General features: G+C 58.8%; 1 protein-coding gene and 1 long non-coding RNA gene across 2 annotated transcripts in view; both read left to right on the forward strand.

Annotated features, from left to right (window-relative positions):
* Window positions 1–16,161, forward strand: part of RADIL (Rap associating with DIL domain) — a 50,966-nt gene extending 34,805 nt beyond the window's left edge. Inside the window, exons 7-15 of the mRNA XM_033096014.1 lie at window positions 2,891–3,003; window positions 4,043–4,280; window positions 5,035–5,207; window positions 10,889–11,039; window positions 12,077–12,267; window positions 12,429–12,786; window positions 13,850–13,989; window positions 14,390–14,529; window positions 14,974–16,161. Coding sequence (XP_032951905.1) covers window positions 2,891–3,003; window positions 4,043–4,280; window positions 5,035–5,207; window positions 10,889–11,039; window positions 12,077–12,267; window positions 12,429–12,786; window positions 13,850–13,989; window positions 14,390–14,529; window positions 14,974–15,079 — 1,610 coding nt within the window. The 3' untranslated portion in view covers window positions 15,080–16,161. The remainder of the gene's footprint in view (window positions 1–2,890; window positions 3,004–4,042; window positions 4,281–5,034; window positions 5,208–10,888; window positions 11,040–12,076; window positions 12,268–12,428; window positions 12,787–13,849; window positions 13,990–14,389; window positions 14,530–14,973) is intronic.
* Window positions 5,241–6,470, forward strand: LOC117016592 (uncharacterized). Its single transcript, XR_004421933.1, has 3 exons — window positions 5,241–5,819; window positions 5,916–5,992; window positions 6,085–6,470. It is a non-coding gene; the product is annotated as an uncharacterized LOC117016592 (long non-coding RNA).
* Window positions 16,162–16,173: the final 12 nt, after the last annotated feature.

The raw sequence follows: 16,173 nt of genomic DNA on the forward strand, positions 1-16,173 counted from the left end.
GAGCAGAGAAAGAGCAGCAGGACCGTACTTCGCTGGGACAGGATGTGACAGCTGGGCACCCAGGGGCTGAGGAGACAGCCTCATGTGGATGCGCTTGGTTCTGCCTGCAGAGCTGTGTCGAAAACAAAGCCGCTCAGGTCTGGTCTGTGGGACTTTGGCCTGTTCCCGGACTGTACCAGAAGCTGCAGGGGTCCGGAGCAGGCCTGGCTGGCAGCCTCTGGGGCCCAGGCTGCAGTAGTGTTGCGCTGGGAGCTGGGAGGGGGCCTGGCAGGCAGGACGTGGTCTGGCAGGGTCTGGCAGATGCTCAGCCGTGTCTCCCGGGAGGGGCCGTGGGCTCCATGGGAAAGAACCTGAATAAATAGCCTGAGGCCCTGGACCTCACCTGGTGAGGTGCCAACTGTCCCACTCTGTGCTTCGTGAGGCCCGTGTGGAGGCGGCTGCCAGGACCTGGGCTGTGGACATGGGCTGGCCTGAGAGCCGCCGCCCGGGAAGCCTGGCCAGGCCCGGGGCGTGGAGGGGCCGGGCTCCAGGTCCTCGGCGTCTGGGCTTCCATGGGTATGTGGAGGGAAGTGCTGGATCCATGTGCATCCCAGAGGGCATTCCGGGGCTGCCGGCCTGCTGCCTCCGTGCCTTAGTCCCCTTGGGTGGACACTGTTAGACCTCCCAGGATGGGCCGCTGCCCTCTCTGTCCACAGACCTGGCCCTGTCTTGCCTGCAAGGCTTGTGGTCACCTCTCCCCCCAAGCCCCACTAGTCTCCTTGGAGGCCTCCGGCCGCCCAGGACCACAGTAGGATCTGAGTGGGGGAGGCTCTTCTGGGCTTGGTGTTGGCCAGCAAGCATCTGGGTCTCTGGCCTGTCTCCAAGTGCACGTTGTACTTCTGTGCGATGCCAGGAGCTGGGGTGTGTTCACAGGGAGCCCCATTTATTCTGGCTCTAGCAGAAAGAGTCAGCTGGGACAGCCACCCGCCCCCCTGACCTTTAGGCACAGCGTCCAGTGACAAGTCCCGCTCATGCTTTCTTGTCGCCTTATTGAGAGGCTGCAGTTCTGGGGGCCCCTCTGGGCAGGCCCCACCCAGGCTGGGAGGGACCTACGTCTAGCTGGTTTTCACGGGAAAAGCTGCTTGGGGGCGACCGGAGCACCTCTGCCTTCGCTGCTGCCTCCAGTCTTAGGAGGAAGTTAGTTTTGGTTGGGGCCTGGATGTTGTGTAGTGGGTGTGAGCACAGGGGCGGCCCAAAGCCCCGCCGCTGCCGGGGAAGCCACAGCAGAACCAGAGACAGTGTCCTGGGCGGTGCAGGCGCTGGAGAGCTCAGAGGAAAAATAACATCAGCAGAGGTTACAGCCGGTGCCTCGGCCTCCTGACCTTTGGCAGGAAGGATCTGTGGGAAGAATTCTAACAACAGAGATGTCATGTCCTGAAAGCTGGAAAAATTGCCTTTTCATCCCCCAAACAGTCTTTTTTGTCCGAAGCTCTTATCCAGGCAGCCTCATCTGCACAGGCAGATGAAAGAGTAGCCCCTCGAGGGGGTAGGGTTATTTTATTCAGTTAAAACGGTCCTGTAAGTCTTGTGGCTCTGCCTCAGTGCCTATAGACTGGGGGTGGGGGGGGTGGGGAGGGTTCTCGGGGGCCCAGAGGATGGCCTCTGTCCTGGGCCTCCAGGAAGCCTTGTGTGCTTCTGTAGGCCTGGAGCCTTCTGGAAGAAAGCAGTGTTGCAGCTGGCAGCCTGTTAAGAGCCTCTTGCTCCCCTAGACCTAGGGCCCCAGTGAGGCTTCAGGGAGCATCCAGACTCTGCCAGGAGACCCCGCAGCCACGCCCTGGAGGGGCCCCGGGTGGCTGTGTGGCAGACCTCTGGTTCCTGGGAGGTGAGCCCTTGGGGGCTCTGTGGGCCGAGGGGCAGGGGAACCTGGGTACTTGAAGGAGAAGCACGATGAGCAGCAAAACATCAGTGACAGCAGCGTCCAGATGTGGCAGAGGTGGGGCCTCTGATGGCCGGCACACTACTTCCCGCAGTGTCCAGCAGCAGGATGGCCCCATCTTTGTGCTCCTGGGAGGCCAGCTTTGTGCTGGGGGTGATTTTTGGCTCCAGTAGACCGGTGCCACCTTCCAGCCCTGGCAGAGACTTCCGGCAGTGGGGCCCCGCTGTGTGGTAATTGGGTAATCAGAGGGCCGTCGTGGGTGACCAGGCAGTGAGGAGAGCTGCTGGGCTGACTGGGCTGTGGCTGGGTCCCGTTGGCACTGGACACAGCACCATAGCTGCTGGCCTGCAGCTCCTCGGAGAGAAGTGAGGATTGCAGAGAGTGCAGGACAGATGGGGGGTCCAGTGTCTGTTCTCCCCGAATGCTGGTAGGACACAGGTACTGTGACACCACATGCCTCCCCACATTCTGGAAGATTCCTGTTAGGAACCCCTGTCAGGGCCTCTGGTTTTGGGGACCCTGTTGCCAATTTGGCCTCTTGCCTTTCCAGGAACCCCTCCCCAGAGGGAAGGAATCTCCTGGCATCCGCTGACACCCTCTCTGCCCCTTCTGGGCAGGTCCCCCGACCAGCCCCCACTACTGCCCCCGCCTGGGGAGGCCCACCCAGGGGTGGTTCCAAGTGCGTGGCTCTCCCTCCCTGAGGATAAAGACACCACAGTGTCTTCCCTGCGGCCCCTCCGGCATCTGGGGACCCCTTGGGGCTGTGGGGAGGGGTGGCAGGCCCGGCTGAGGTTGGCCTGGCTGCCTCTGCCTTTGGCTTAGCACATTTTCCAAACCTAAGATGGCGGCGATGGGCGAGTGCACTCAGGAGGAGGGCGGACGTCTGAAGTCGCTGCCATTCTGGAAGGTTCCTGCACGTGCGCTGAGGCCCAGCCGTCCCTACTCAGTCACCCCTGCACTGCTATGTCACTGCAGGCTCGAAGGAGTCGCTGTTCTCCTGTGCGCTCTCGGCCAGCGAGGAGGCCATGGCAGGCCTGGAGGAGGTCATCCTGTACGTGTTCCAGCAGTGCGTGTACTACGTCTCCAAGGTGAGCCCGCAGCGCCTGCAGGGGGAGCGCTGTGTCCTCCGGCTCTCCGAGCGGGTATTCCGGGGAACCCGAAAGGAGTGTCTGCTTTTCCCACCTGTCGTGGGAAAATGCTTGGAGCCCAAGCATTCTGAACTCTAACTGGCAGCCACTCTCAACCTGAGTGCCAACTTCCAGTTCCTCTCCCTCCTCGCTCAGTGTCACTCTTGTCCCATGAACCATCCAGGCCCGACTCTGGAGGCCAGCAGTGCAGTGTGGGAGGCAGACGGGCGGCCGCTCTGGGGAAACCATTTGAAAGGTGGAATGGGTGTGCGGTGGTGCCAGGCTGCAGGGGTCCTGGCTCCTTCCCGGACACGCTGTCCCAGCAGTTTGAGGGGTGGTCAGCAGCTCGTGGCCCCAGACCTGTCTGCCCATTGTCCTGGTGTCAGGAGTCTCCAGGCTGAGCAGAGGTCAGTCCTGGATGCGAGCCAGGCACGTCCGGCGCCTCTGCAGCCTCCTGAGCTTGGCTTTGGCCTTTGAGGCCTGGTTCCCTCTGGACAACAGGGTTCCGCCGTGTCCTTGGCCGAGCGAGGGTCCGCGGGATGCTGTCCAGTGGCCCAGAGCACACGTCCACCAGTACAGCCATCACTAGGGAGTGCCTGCTTGTCCAATCTATTCAGGGGCCAAATGGGACAGTCACCCTACATTCTAAAGAGAGCCCCCCAATTGTGGGAACCCCCTTCAGGTGCCCCTACCTGCCACTCTTCCATCCAGTGAAACTTTTGATAAAACAAGAGGGCTGAGCCTTTGCCCCCTCAAGACCCTCAGGGTGGCTGCACTCCCTTTGCTGGAGCCTCTGGGTGCCTCCCAGTGCCGTCTGCACCTTTAACCGGAGCTTGTACTGACCCCCGCCCCCCTGGGCAGCCCCTGTAGGAGACTGTTGCTCTCTCACTGCCCAGCTGAAACCCCCGGGCTGTGCGTCACGAGGGCCGTCTGCCGAGGCAGGAGCTCGTTAGGCCGGGGGCCCCTGCCAACGGCTGTGGTGTCTTCCTCTCGCCCCCAGTCCCTATACGTCTGCCTGCCGGCCCTGCTAGAGTGCCCCCCTTTCCAGACGGAGTGCCGGGACAGCTGGTGCTCGGCCCCCCAGCTGCCCGAGGAGCTGCGCCGCGTGGTGTCTGTGTACCAGGCCGCCCTGGACCTGCTGCGGCAGTCCCAGGTGCACCCTGAGATTGCTGCCCAGGTGCTGGCCTACCTCTTCTTCTTCTCCAGCACTCTGCTCTTCAATCAGCTCCTGGACAAGGGTAAGGGGCCGGGCTGAGCCCTGGAGACGGCTCCTGAGGACGCTGTGCCATGGTCGGGGCATCTTGATCCATGGGGGTCCAGGCGGTGCCGTGGGGGGCGGCAGGTAGAAGCCCAGGAGAGTAGGAGATGTTACAGAGCGTGTCTGCATAGGAGCAGGAGCCTGTCAGTGTCTGCAGAGAGGCCCGCGGAAAAGGGGGGTTGTGGCCAGCACAGGGCCCCTCAGGCCTTTCCTGGTTCCCTTTATTCCCACACAGCGCCACAGCCCCTGTGACAGAGGGAACAGGCTCAGGGAAGTGATGTGACCTTTGATCCTGCCTCCCTGCTACCCAAACTCCTCACTGCAGACATTCCTCCGTCACCCTGCCCAGGGCTCAGGGGCACTGCTGGGACACAGGGACATGAGCACAGGGACGAGACCCCAGCACATGCGTGTCACCAGTGTGGATTTCCCAGGCTGGTGTGGGGTCCAAAAGGCAGGATTGGGGTTGGGAGCAAGGGTTCTCACTGTAGGCTTGGACCACGTGCCTTTGTACTTGGGATTCAGCGGCTGTCACAGCCCGTCCCTGCTCACCCTAGCCCCTCCCAGAGAGGGGCCCACAAGCAGGTTAGTTGCCTTGGAAACCAGTATAAGGTCTTACCTCTGTCCTCTGAAGCCTGGAGTGGGGCAAGGACAGGCACAGGGGGCCAGCTGGGGCCTGACTCCCCCTAGGGAGGGAGGGCCCGGGGCCTCACCTTTCCTCCCTCCCTCCCCAGGCCCCTCTCTGAGTTGCTTCCACTGGCCCAGAGGCGTCCAGGCCTGTGCCCGCCTGCAGCAGCTCCTGGAGTGGACGCGGAGCGCCGGCTTTGGGGAGGCCGGAGAGCGCTTCTTCCGGAAGCTTTCCTGCACACTCAACCTGCTGGCCACTCCCCGTGCCCAGCTCATCCAGGTAGGAGGGGTGCAGAGAGCAGTGGAGGTGGGGTGGGGACCAGGTGTTGTCACTCTTGGGTCACCGACAACAGACCAAGCCAAGGGCCACGGACCTGGCAGAGTTGCTTCAGTTCCACAACTGTTCCTACCTGTGGCCCCAAAGATGTCTGTGTCTGGTCCCTGGCAGGCAACTCTGTGACCCCAGATGGCAGAGGGGGCTCTGCAGAGGTGATTAAGGTTAAGGGTTCTAAGATGGGGAGATTGCCCTGGGTTATGCTGTGCGCCCAGTCTAATCACATGAGTCCTTCAAAGTGGAAGAGAGAGGTGGAAGAGAGGGTCAGAGAGACAGGACAGAATGGAAAAGAGGGACTCGACCCACCATTGCTGGCTCTGACGATGGAGGGAGGGGCCACGGGCCAAGCAGTGCAGAGGCCTCCAGTTGCCCAGGACAGCCCTCGCCCACGGCCAGCACGGAAACGGGGACCTCGGCCCTACACCTGCAAGGAACCGAATTCTGACAACTCAGATGAGCAAGGAGACGGACCCTGGCCTGGAGCCTCCAGAAGGAAACAGCCCTGCTGACACCTGGATCTTGGCCCAGTGTGACTGCTAGACGTCTGACCCCAGCACTGTAAGAGCGGACATTTGTGTTGCTCTGCTGTGTCTGTGGTCATCTCTTACAACAGCAACCAGAGACTAACACACCACCTCCCCCTTCCTTCCCCAGCTGCCCGACAGTCGTCACAGATAATCAGTGAAAGCAGACCCATGGTGCTCCCTTCCTGCCTGGCATAAACCCTGAAGGTGCCCCAGCAATGATGGCGAGAGTCGACAGGGCAGTCTGGAGAGGGAATGCTTGAACCAAGTGGGTAATGTGGCTACTTTGTCATCTCCAGGCAAAGCTCTGAGCTGACTCCAGCATAACTGGTGCAGCATGATGCTCGTGAGGGAACAGTGGACCTTTCAGTTTGATATTAAAAAAGGAGCAATCCACGTCGACCCAAGGATAAAAACCCAGAAAATCTCATGTGGGCATCCGTCACCACTGTATTAGCTGCTGCCTGTTGAGAGCATCTGGGAAGTGTGGGCGGCTTTGCACGTGCCCCTCATTTATGCCATTTGTGCCTGCCTCGTAGCACACCTCTGCAGGAGGCCTGGCTGTGACCTCTGCTTCATGAGGGCCAAGCTGAGGTCACACAGCCAGTACATCATCGAGCCAAGACTCCATGCCAGTTCTGGGAGCCACTGATCATTCACCAGATATGAGAACCTCCCACATTAGGAACTGTATGTCTCAAGAATCTTTTCTAAAAGTTACTTAATTCTTTTATTATAAAAGTGAAGCATAGATTCACTTGAGAAAATTCAGAAAATGGGGATATCTGGGTATGGATCGCAGATTGAACATGTGAATTTAGTTTCTTTCCTCCCAAAATATCACTGAACAAAAGCCAAGTGATGCTTTTCAATGGCCTAAGCCCATAAAGACAAAGAAAATGTAGAGGAGATAAAAACATTTTGGAAGCTGGAAAGCGGAAGGTGAGTAGCAACTACCTTAGCAGATCTGAGAAAGCTGACTCCTGAGAAGCGATCCAGTTCACCATGAAGCCATCAACAGGCTCAGAAACTGCTGGCACCAGTGCCTCTGGAAGCTGAGTAAAGATGGAGGAAGAACAGCATGGGCTGCCCAGTGGATGCAGTAGCTTGGGGTAAGCCTACCTTGTGCTGAGAAACAACACACAAAGTCATCTGTTTAAAGGCACCAGAGAGCTCCTGAAGCAATGGGGACCGAGGGAAAACCGATCCACAGAGGGGGAACCCCAGAACTGTTCCACTGCAGCTTTTCCTCTGGGGGCATTTGCCTCATCTGGGAGCAGGATCTGTGTGAAGCCAAGAGTCCAGGCTTCATCCAGGCAGGGGGCCAGAGCTGGGGAAGACTGACTCGAACAGCCTCAGCCATCTCACAGGCTAGGGAGACAAACACAAGATACTTGAGGGGCCTGACATACTTGGTGTTTTCCCCCTCATGACAGTTGACAAAATTCTGAAGCTTCAGGGTGTGGGATGGGAAGGGCTTTAAAATTAAACAAAAAGTCTGAAAAGCAGAGTGCAGTTGATGGAAGTTTTATCCCCACTGGGTCAGGATGGTCAGTGACAATGAAAATACACAAAGCAAACCCGTGGATGCAGTTAAAGCAGTGCTAAGGGGCAAAGTTATAGCTTTAAGTGTATATGTTAGAAAACAAGGGAAGCTGAGTATGATTGTGAAGCAAGGAAAAGAACAGCAAATGAAACCCAAAGAAAGTGGAAGGAAGGAAATAATAGAGATGAGCCAAAACCAATGAAACAGTAGATAAGCATGTAATAAGAAAAGCAGAAAGTCAAGAGTTGGTTCTTTGAAAAGTTATTTGAACAGTTGAATAAATGTTTAGTAAAAGCAAAAGCAATAAGGTGAGGAATTAATTATTTGAAAAGTTTAATGAAAGTGGGGAAATGCAAATTGAGAACATCAAAAGTGAATAAGATAATACCAGTCAGATAACACATTAAAATTGATAGGAATAATATCTGAGTAAAACTGGGGAGATTTTTAAAAGATGAATAGTAAGAGGCTATTATAACCAACTTTATGTTGACAAATTTGACAATTTAGTTGAAACAAAAGATTTATTAAAATTGATATGAAAGGAAATAGAAAATCTGAATAGTCCTATATCTCCTCAATTGAACCTATTATTTAAAAACTTTCCCACAAAGAAGATTTAAGGTCCAGATGGTTTCACTCACTGGTGAATTACTTCAAAAATTAAAGGAAGAATAAAACATTATCACCCAGTTCTTCCAGAAGCTAGGAAAAGAGGAAACCCAGTGTTTTCAGTTCCCAACACACGGGAATGGTGAAAATGAGAAGCGCCAGCACCTCACCTTGGAGGTGGGGGAGCGTTTGACCTTGGTGGTGCTGGGGGACAGCTCTGGGGAGCTGCTCCGTGGCTGCGGGCTGACCATGGCACATGCCCGACCTAGCAATTTCCGCATTGAAATTTTCCAGTCTGACCTTTACAACAACAGACAGGGCGGGCCACGGGCCCCTGTGCAGACCAGCCCCAACCCGCGCAGCGCACCGTCGTCCGCGGCGCAGTGGAGGGAGTGGTGCCCTCACCGCCATGAAATAAATACCGCCCAGCAGCGAGCAGGCGCCCCCTCTGCTACACGCAACTTGGCCAACGTGAAACACGACGACGACGACGACGCTGCTGCGCTGCGGGGTCAGCCCAGAGGAGCACGTGCTGGGTTCTCCCTGAGCCCGGTTCAAGTGCCAGCCGAGCTCGTGGGGTGCGGCGGTCAGGACCGTGCCCGCCCCGCCGGTGCTGCTGCGCCACGTGCACGGCCACGTCCTGAACAATCGCTGAGCTGTGTGCGGCCGCTGGGCGTGGTTACCTGTGTGCGTTGTCCGTCAGCACACAATCACAGAGCCGGAAGCAGCAGCAGCACCCGGTCCTCAGCTGCCCCTGCCCCCTTCCTGCATAACCGGGTGCTTTTCTTACTCTGGCAGAAGACTGGCGTTTATTTCTAGAGCATGTAAAACCAATGGTCTCCAGGCTGGAGAAACCAGGATCTCGTCCTGAACAAGGCCTTCCTAGCGGCAAGCACCTACTGAGTGCTGGAGCCCAGCACTTGCCCAGCGTGGCTCAGGCTTCTGCCCTCCCAGCAGGAGGCTGCTGGCTCTGCAGGCCTGGGCGGTTGCGGATACCGAGTGATCTAAGCGGGTCTGGATGGCCAAGCCCGCGCTCAGGCCAGGCATTGCCAGGTACACGTAGCACTCACTCTACAACGAGTGAACGGCTTCCAGCGTGACAGCCGGGTGGGGAATGAGGGTGCAGGAGACAGGTCCGGGGTCGGCGAACTTTTCTGTACGGGGCCCGGTTGTACATCTTTTAGGCTTTACAGACTTCATACTTCTAAGTCCAAAAATTATTATTCCTTTTTTTAAGCCCTTTTTAAAAGTGTGAAAACCATTCTTAGCTTGACTGCCATACAAAAACAAGCCTCAGGTCATAGTTTGCCACCCTGTGAAACAGACTGTTGAGACAGAGGAAACTTTTTGAAAAGCCACTTATAACCTCATAAAGATAAGCTATAGTATCCATAAAATAATAACAAGATTCTATAAATAAGAGAACAAAAAGAATTCTTGGAAATTAAAATTACTGTAGCCGAGATGAAAATTTCAGTAGCAGAGTTAGAAGATAAAGTCAGGGAAATCACCCAGGAAGCAGAGGGGTGGTGAGATGGAAATGGGAGGTTGCTCAGTCCCCACTGGATGGCTTCTCAATACCATTGTTGGTTCCCTCCTGGCACCAGCCCTGGAAAAACCACAGCCGTGAGAGGGAAGCATGGATTCTAGGAACTCAAAAGTCAAAAAGAACCACTGCTGTGCAAACGAGGGCTATCTTGAGCTGGTGTGTGTTTGGGGTAGGGTGGGTGGAGGTGTTAGCTGTAGGTGTTAGCGAGAGGAAAGCCCCAGGGTCTGCTCTTGCCCCTCCCCACGTAGCCTAAGGACATTGTTCCTTCAGTGTAGACACTTGATAACCACAGCCCAGGCCTCGATGTTGGTTGTAAAATCACGCGAGAAAGAAATACAGGAAAAAGAAATATCGAAGGACCAATGTCTAAACGGGAGTCCAGAAAGAGCAGGGAAAACAGCACGGGAGTAAAGATAAACCAAGACAACGCCCAGATCCCACGGCGGTGAGTTTCTAGACTGAAAGTGTGGCCAGCAGATAAAACAGCACAGTGCTGAAGCAGCCTCACACCCAGACCCACAGAACAGTGGGCACAGACACACCGAGAGGAATGAAAATGACACACGCGAAGACTGGTCCCAGAGTGCTTTCCAGCGTCTCAAGACCAGCACGGGCAGCTAGAGGACAGCGGAGCCACAGAGCAGCCAAACTCCTATTATTGTGTGACAGTACAGGAAAGACACTTGCCGCTGGGCCAGGCCAACCATGTTTCCCCAGTGCAGCCTTTCTGGGGAGCTACAAGAAGATCTGTCTCAGAAATGACGGGTAGCCGGGCGAGCAGAGGAAAGGGGTTCCAGGAACCAGGAAAGGAGAGGGGCTCCACAATGAAGGGCACGAAGGGCGCATGGGGGGTGCGAAGGTTGTTTCGTGAGATGAATCCAGCCCTGTCCTCAGGGCCTGTGCCGTTTGTCTTGTTTAAGGGAGCTTGCCCTACCCGAGCTCATAAAGCTGGTCTTGTGTGTCACCTAAATGATGTCGCTTGGGCTTTTATGCCTGTCTTTCTCCTGCTTGAATTCTTTTATGTCGTAGGACACAGGGACCCTGTTTCATTTTCCCATTTCCCAGTGACCTTGCGATGATGGGGGCATGTTCAGTGGGCCAGGCCCTGGCCTCTCCGGGAATGGCCACCCACTCGGCTCTCAGCCTGGATGTCCACGCGGTGGCTCGGGGTGCGCTGCCCCTGTGGGGCGGCCGTGCTGCACCGGCCTGTGACCCCGCCCCCAGCTGACCTCGCCATCCTGTGTGGACAGCAGGGGTCAGCGTGCTGGCTGGGGACATGTGGCCAGGAGGCCTGGCCCTCTGCCTCTGCCCCCAGAGCACGCAGAAGGCAGACCCTCCCTAGGGATGGGCTGTGCAATCCTGCGGCCTTGACCTTGAGCTTGTTCTTGTCACCCAGATGAGCTGGGCGAACCTGCGGGCCGCCTTCCCCGCCCTGAGCCCCGCGCAGCTGCACCGGCTGCTGACTCAGTACCAGCTGGCCTCGGCCATGGGCCCCATGAGTGCCTGGGAGCCGGTCGCCCCGGACCTGCCCGACGCCTTCAAGTCAGGTAAGCACCGTCCTTGGGCAGGCCTGCGGGGCGCTGCAGGCCGTGCTGGGGGCAGGGGAGCTCCTGGGCGGGCCTTCCCTGGAGGAGCCTGCACAGCATCTGGCAACTCTTCCTCCTCGGTACCCTGCCCTGTGCACCCCTGGGGACCTCCACAGTTGGGAGTCAAGGAGCCCACGGTCCATGGCCAAGTTCCAAGCTTCGGGCGCAAGTCAGATCCGCCCTGGCCCTCATGGAGCCCGAGGATAGGGTCTTGGCTGGTGTACAGCCCACCAGGCAGAGAGCAGGGACTCCACGCCGGGCACCACTGTGCTGCCCGTCGGGCGCATCCGTGCCATGTATGTACACGCATGTGCACACACATCATACATACGGATATGTACGCACGCATGTACGTACCTTTTATAGATCAGACTCCCATGTCTTCATTAGCAGTATGTATAACAAAAAAAATCAGAAACGAAAGGATGGTATCTGTGTCCTCACGCAGAGACAGTAGGGCTTTCAACACGATCCGCCCACGCCCTTGTCACCTAGGGGCGAGGCCTGGGCAGGGACCAGCTCTGAGCAGGACTCCAGGCTGCAAATGGACAGCATTGGCCCCTCCCACTTACTTGTTCACTGCTGAGGTCTCAGAGGGCGGGCTCTGTGTGGGGAGTGGCGCCTCCCTGCCGGCTGCAAGGTGCTCATCATGTTCTAGACCAACATGCAAACGGGCCGCCAGGGTCCCGGGTACCATGGGAGGCATCAGCTCAGGGCTGCAGGCTTGGGCTGACCAGGCTCAGCTCCCGGTGTGGGCAGGCAGTGGGCGCAGGCAGGCGCTGGGGGTGAGGACAGCTCCTGCCTTCTTCTTCATCCTGGGTGGTCACAGGGATCTAAAAGGGACGAGAGGGCAGTTTGGGCTGGTCAACCTGGCCCGGCTCCACCTGCTCCATTGTCCCTGGCAGGTCAGTCTGCTTGTCCCTGGGTCGCCCAGTGGCGGGAGGGGAGGGCAGCCTCCTCCTGGCCAGGAGGTCAGGCAGTCCTTGCCCCGCCCACAGAGGACGTCCTGGAGTCCTATGAGAACCCCCCACCCATCGTTTTGCCGAGTGAGGGCTTCCAAGTGGACTTGGAGGCGGACAGCCTCGATGACAGCATCTACCAGCACCTTCTCTACGTGCGGCACTTCCTGTGGGGCCTGCGGAGCAAGCCCAGCCCTAGTGGTGGCCCCCTCCAGCCTGAGGGCCTCGAGGTACCTGCGAGTCACTGGTCCGTGTCTCTGGCTCTGACAGCGGGTTGGATACAGCGCCTGGCTGCTGATCCTGGGGAAGAGCGGGAGTGAGAGCTGGGCCCCCCCTTGGTTCTCCCACCGTGGCAGGAGCTTGGTGCCTGAGCTCTTTCTCTCTCCTCCAGGGCCCAAACCACCCCATCCCAGAGGGACACCCTGAGGGACACCCCGAGGGCCAGAGCTGTCCCCTGGCTCCCAGGGACCCCAGCAGGGGAATTCGTGAAGCTGGCCCAGCACACGCTCTTCCTTCCGCGGGGGCTCCCCGGGCACTGGGACCTTCAGGAAGGCAGCCAGGCCGTGGGAGCCACGGGGGCCCCCAGGCCGGCTCTCTGCACACAGACTCCTCCTGCTTGCTCACGCCTCCCAGCACCCCCCTCGAGCCCACTGTTCCTGACTGGCCCGACCCTGGCGGGCCCTGTGGGAAAGCATTCCTGGAAGGGAAGAGGAATGGACCAAGTGGCCCCCGGGGGGCAACTTCAGAAGGTGAGACCTGTTCACACCTGCACCCCAGCCCCCAGGCTCTGCTGGGCAGGTCCCTTTGGGTCATTCCACCTACAGAGTCCTGGGCTTTCCGGACCTGCCCATGAACGCCTGCAGGCTCCAGGGGCAGACGAGGAGGGGCAAGGCACAGGGCAGCTGGGCCAGGCACAGCCTTCTGGGGGACTAAGAGTGTCACATAGGAAGGGGTGGCTCAGGTGATGTGTGCTCAGCAGCAGGGATGGGAGGACGGGGAGGAGAGGGGAGGGGCAGGGAGGCAAGGCGTGTGTGGGGGTGTGTGCGCACCTGAATGCACGTGACTGGCCAGCTGGAAGGGCAGTGGAGGGCAGAGCAGCCCCAGCCCGGCCCCAGGCGGGGAGCTCAGCAGTGCCAACCTGAGTCCTCAGTCTCCTGTGGAGTATGGAGTGTGCCCTGAGGGCAGGGGTCCCTTGGGCCCCCGCTGTTCCTGAGGCCAGTCACCTGTGTGTGGGGGGAACAGGTGGGCACCACAACTGACCTCGTGGAGAAAGCACGGGACCCTCAGGGTGGGGAGCGGAGGCTGCAAAGATGAGAAGAACGCTAGCTCTGGAGGGGGGCAGGCTCCCTGGGGACCTCGTGCTGGGCTGGGCCCCAGGAGCAGGGAGCCGTCCATTAGCAGGGTCAGATACTTGGGAGGGACAGAGGTAGTCACCACTTAGAGGGGCAGTGGGAAAGGAAAGGGGGCTCAGGGGGGTCCTGTGGAGTGGGGAGGGAGGGCTGAGGGAGAAGGGACTTGGGCATGAGTCTGAGCAGAGTCCCCTTCTCAGCGCCCTGGAACAGCTGGCCAGTGTCCTGGGGCAGTCACGGGGAGGCCCCAGGTGTCCCTTCCGGGCACATGGGGGTGTCGCACACAGATGGGCCCAGATCTCGGTCTTCCTGGCGGAGGTTGGGGACTTACTGTTCGTGGTCTTTCCAAACGGCATTTCTCTGGAGCTCCGGGAGCACTTGTCCTCTGGAGAAGCAGCCGAGCCAGCATCCCTGGGTCCTGGACTCTGGAGACAGGTTCCTGCACCTTTTCTTGCCCTCCCAGGAGACTGTGTGGCCCCAGAGGACCAGCCCCCTCCGGCCCCCTCCCGCCAAAGCTCCAGCACTGATGACTTCTGCTATGTCTTCCTGGTGGAACTGGAACGAGGCCCCTCTGGGCTGGGGATGGGCTTGATCGATGGGATGGTGAGTGGCCCCTGGGCAACTTTTGTTCAGGGCCAGCGTCCTGTTTACCAACCGTGGGCCCACAGTACAGTGTGTGTGGTCACCGGGGGAAGAGGTCGGGTGGCCAGCAAGGGCTTGGGCCAAGAGGCTTGGTGGGGGCATGTCTGGAATTTGAGAGAAATGAAAGGGCCTCATACAGGAGCCACCTCCCCGACCTGCTGTCATTTCTGTCCTCAGACTTGGGGCGTCTGTCCTGGGCCTGTGGGGACAGTGTTGGTATCTACTGCTGTCCTCGCAGACACAATGATGACCTGGGCCAGGCCGGGCCTCTTGGCTGAGGGTGGTGCTGAGGTGGCCTTTGCGAGGGCCACCTGAGTGCTGCAGCCCAGAGCCCTGAGGCCTCTGCGTCCTCCTCCCCCAGCACACACCCCTGGGCACCCCTGGCCTCTACATCCAGACCTTGCTCCCCGGCAGCCCTGCGGCGGCTGACGGCCGGCTGTCGCTGGGAGACCAAATCCTGGAGGTGAACGGCAGCAGTCTGCTGGGCGTCAGCTACCTGAGGTACCCCTTCCCCGAACCCCAAACACACACACCTCGGCCTGTGGGAGCCAGACCCACCTGCAGGACAAGCCTCGCTCACTCCGATCCTCTGACCGGGTCCTGTCATCACCCCACTTTAGAGATGAGGAAGGGGAGGCTCAGCCCCTCAGCCCAGCTGTCTGTGGTCACCTCCACCCTGCCCTCCCTCGTTTGACCTCTGATGACCACCAGCCCCACCAGGGGTTGAGCACCTCCAGGGTGGGGTGGGGAGTGAGCCCAGGTGCTGCCTCACAGCCAGGCCATCACACAGCCCCGTCCACGGGGGGAGCCCTGGGGGTGCAGGCTTGGGCCCCCCTCCTGGGCACCTCCTGGAGGCCCCGCCTTCCCCATGGATGGGTGGCAGTGAGTCGTCACCGCCACTGTGCAATCTGGTCATGCCGTCCTCACTCCCTGCCTGGGTTTCAGAGCCGTGGACCTAATCCGACATGGGGGAAAGAAGATGCGGTTTCTGGTTGCCAAGTCTGACGTGGAAACAGCCAAGAAGATCCGCTTCCGCTCGCCCCCTCCCTAGGGGGCTGGAAGGATGCCGGGTACCTAGCCCAGAGGTTGGCCACACTGCTCCCAGGACACTGGCCACACCTCCCCCTGTGGATAATGTACTTAGTGTATATTTTATTTATGACAGATAACACTAAGCTGTGATGTTTGTTACAGAGCTTTTATGTTTGAAGATTTGAATGGAGAAGTATAGATTCAGTAAACTATCTTTCATATTCTTGGAGAGTGGAGGTGTGTGCAGTCAGGGTAGGCGCCGTTCTGGGCTCCCCCGGGACCCAGAGGACTGCTGGGAGCTCCACAGGACCCAATGCCCCCCTCCCCACCAGCGTGAGAGACCCTGAGAGGATGGGGGCCGGGGTGAATGGTGATGGCGGAATGGTTTTAACTAACTCTTGGACTGCCCTCCACCCTGCCCAGAAACAAGGAGTGACGGGCACACAGGGCAGCCCCCACGCCCAGGGAAAGACTAGAGCCGCCAATCAGAGCAGGCTGCTCCTGGTCATCACATGCTCAGCATAACCCCCAAGAAAGGGTCTAGGACCCCCAGAAGGTGATACAGTGAGTTGACCCACCCTGGTACCCAGGCCTCCCTGATGTCCGTTCTGATCACTAAAGCCTGGGCTTGGCCCTAATACCAGGCTCTTAATCTGCACCCCGGCTGGCGGCCACCTGGTCACTGTCCCTTCACCCTGGAAGGAGGCCCGCCTCCTGCTCCACCAGCCGACTGACCACGCACAGTGCCAGGGGCAGGGCCGTGTTGGCGTCGTGGCGTAGGGGGGCTGGGACACCTCCACACGGCTGGACATCTTCAGCAGCTTGGTAGCTGTGTCCTCAGTGCAGGGAACCCAGAGCCAGGCTCTGGACCAGGGTCCTCATTTTTAACAGGAACAGAGAGACCCTGGGGACAAAGGGACCCAGCCAGTCAGCTGCAGACACAGCTCTCACGTGGACAGGGGTCCGATGGACGGGGCCGCAAGAACGCAAGAACGGTGTCCTTGGTAGGTCCCCAAGCCGTGGGCCTCGTGCGCTTTACGGCGCCCCCTGGCGAACGCAGGAGAGAAGCGCAGGTGCAGCTGGCTCGGCCTCGCGGCGGCACGACCCACCTGC

This window comes from Rhinolophus ferrumequinum, chromosome 24, assembly GCF_004115265.2.
Source record: "Rhinolophus ferrumequinum isolate MPI-CBG mRhiFer1 chromosome 24, mRhiFer1_v1.p, whole genome shotgun sequence".
Classification (NCBI taxonomy): domain Eukaryota; kingdom Metazoa; phylum Chordata; class Mammalia; order Chiroptera; family Rhinolophidae; genus Rhinolophus; species Rhinolophus ferrumequinum.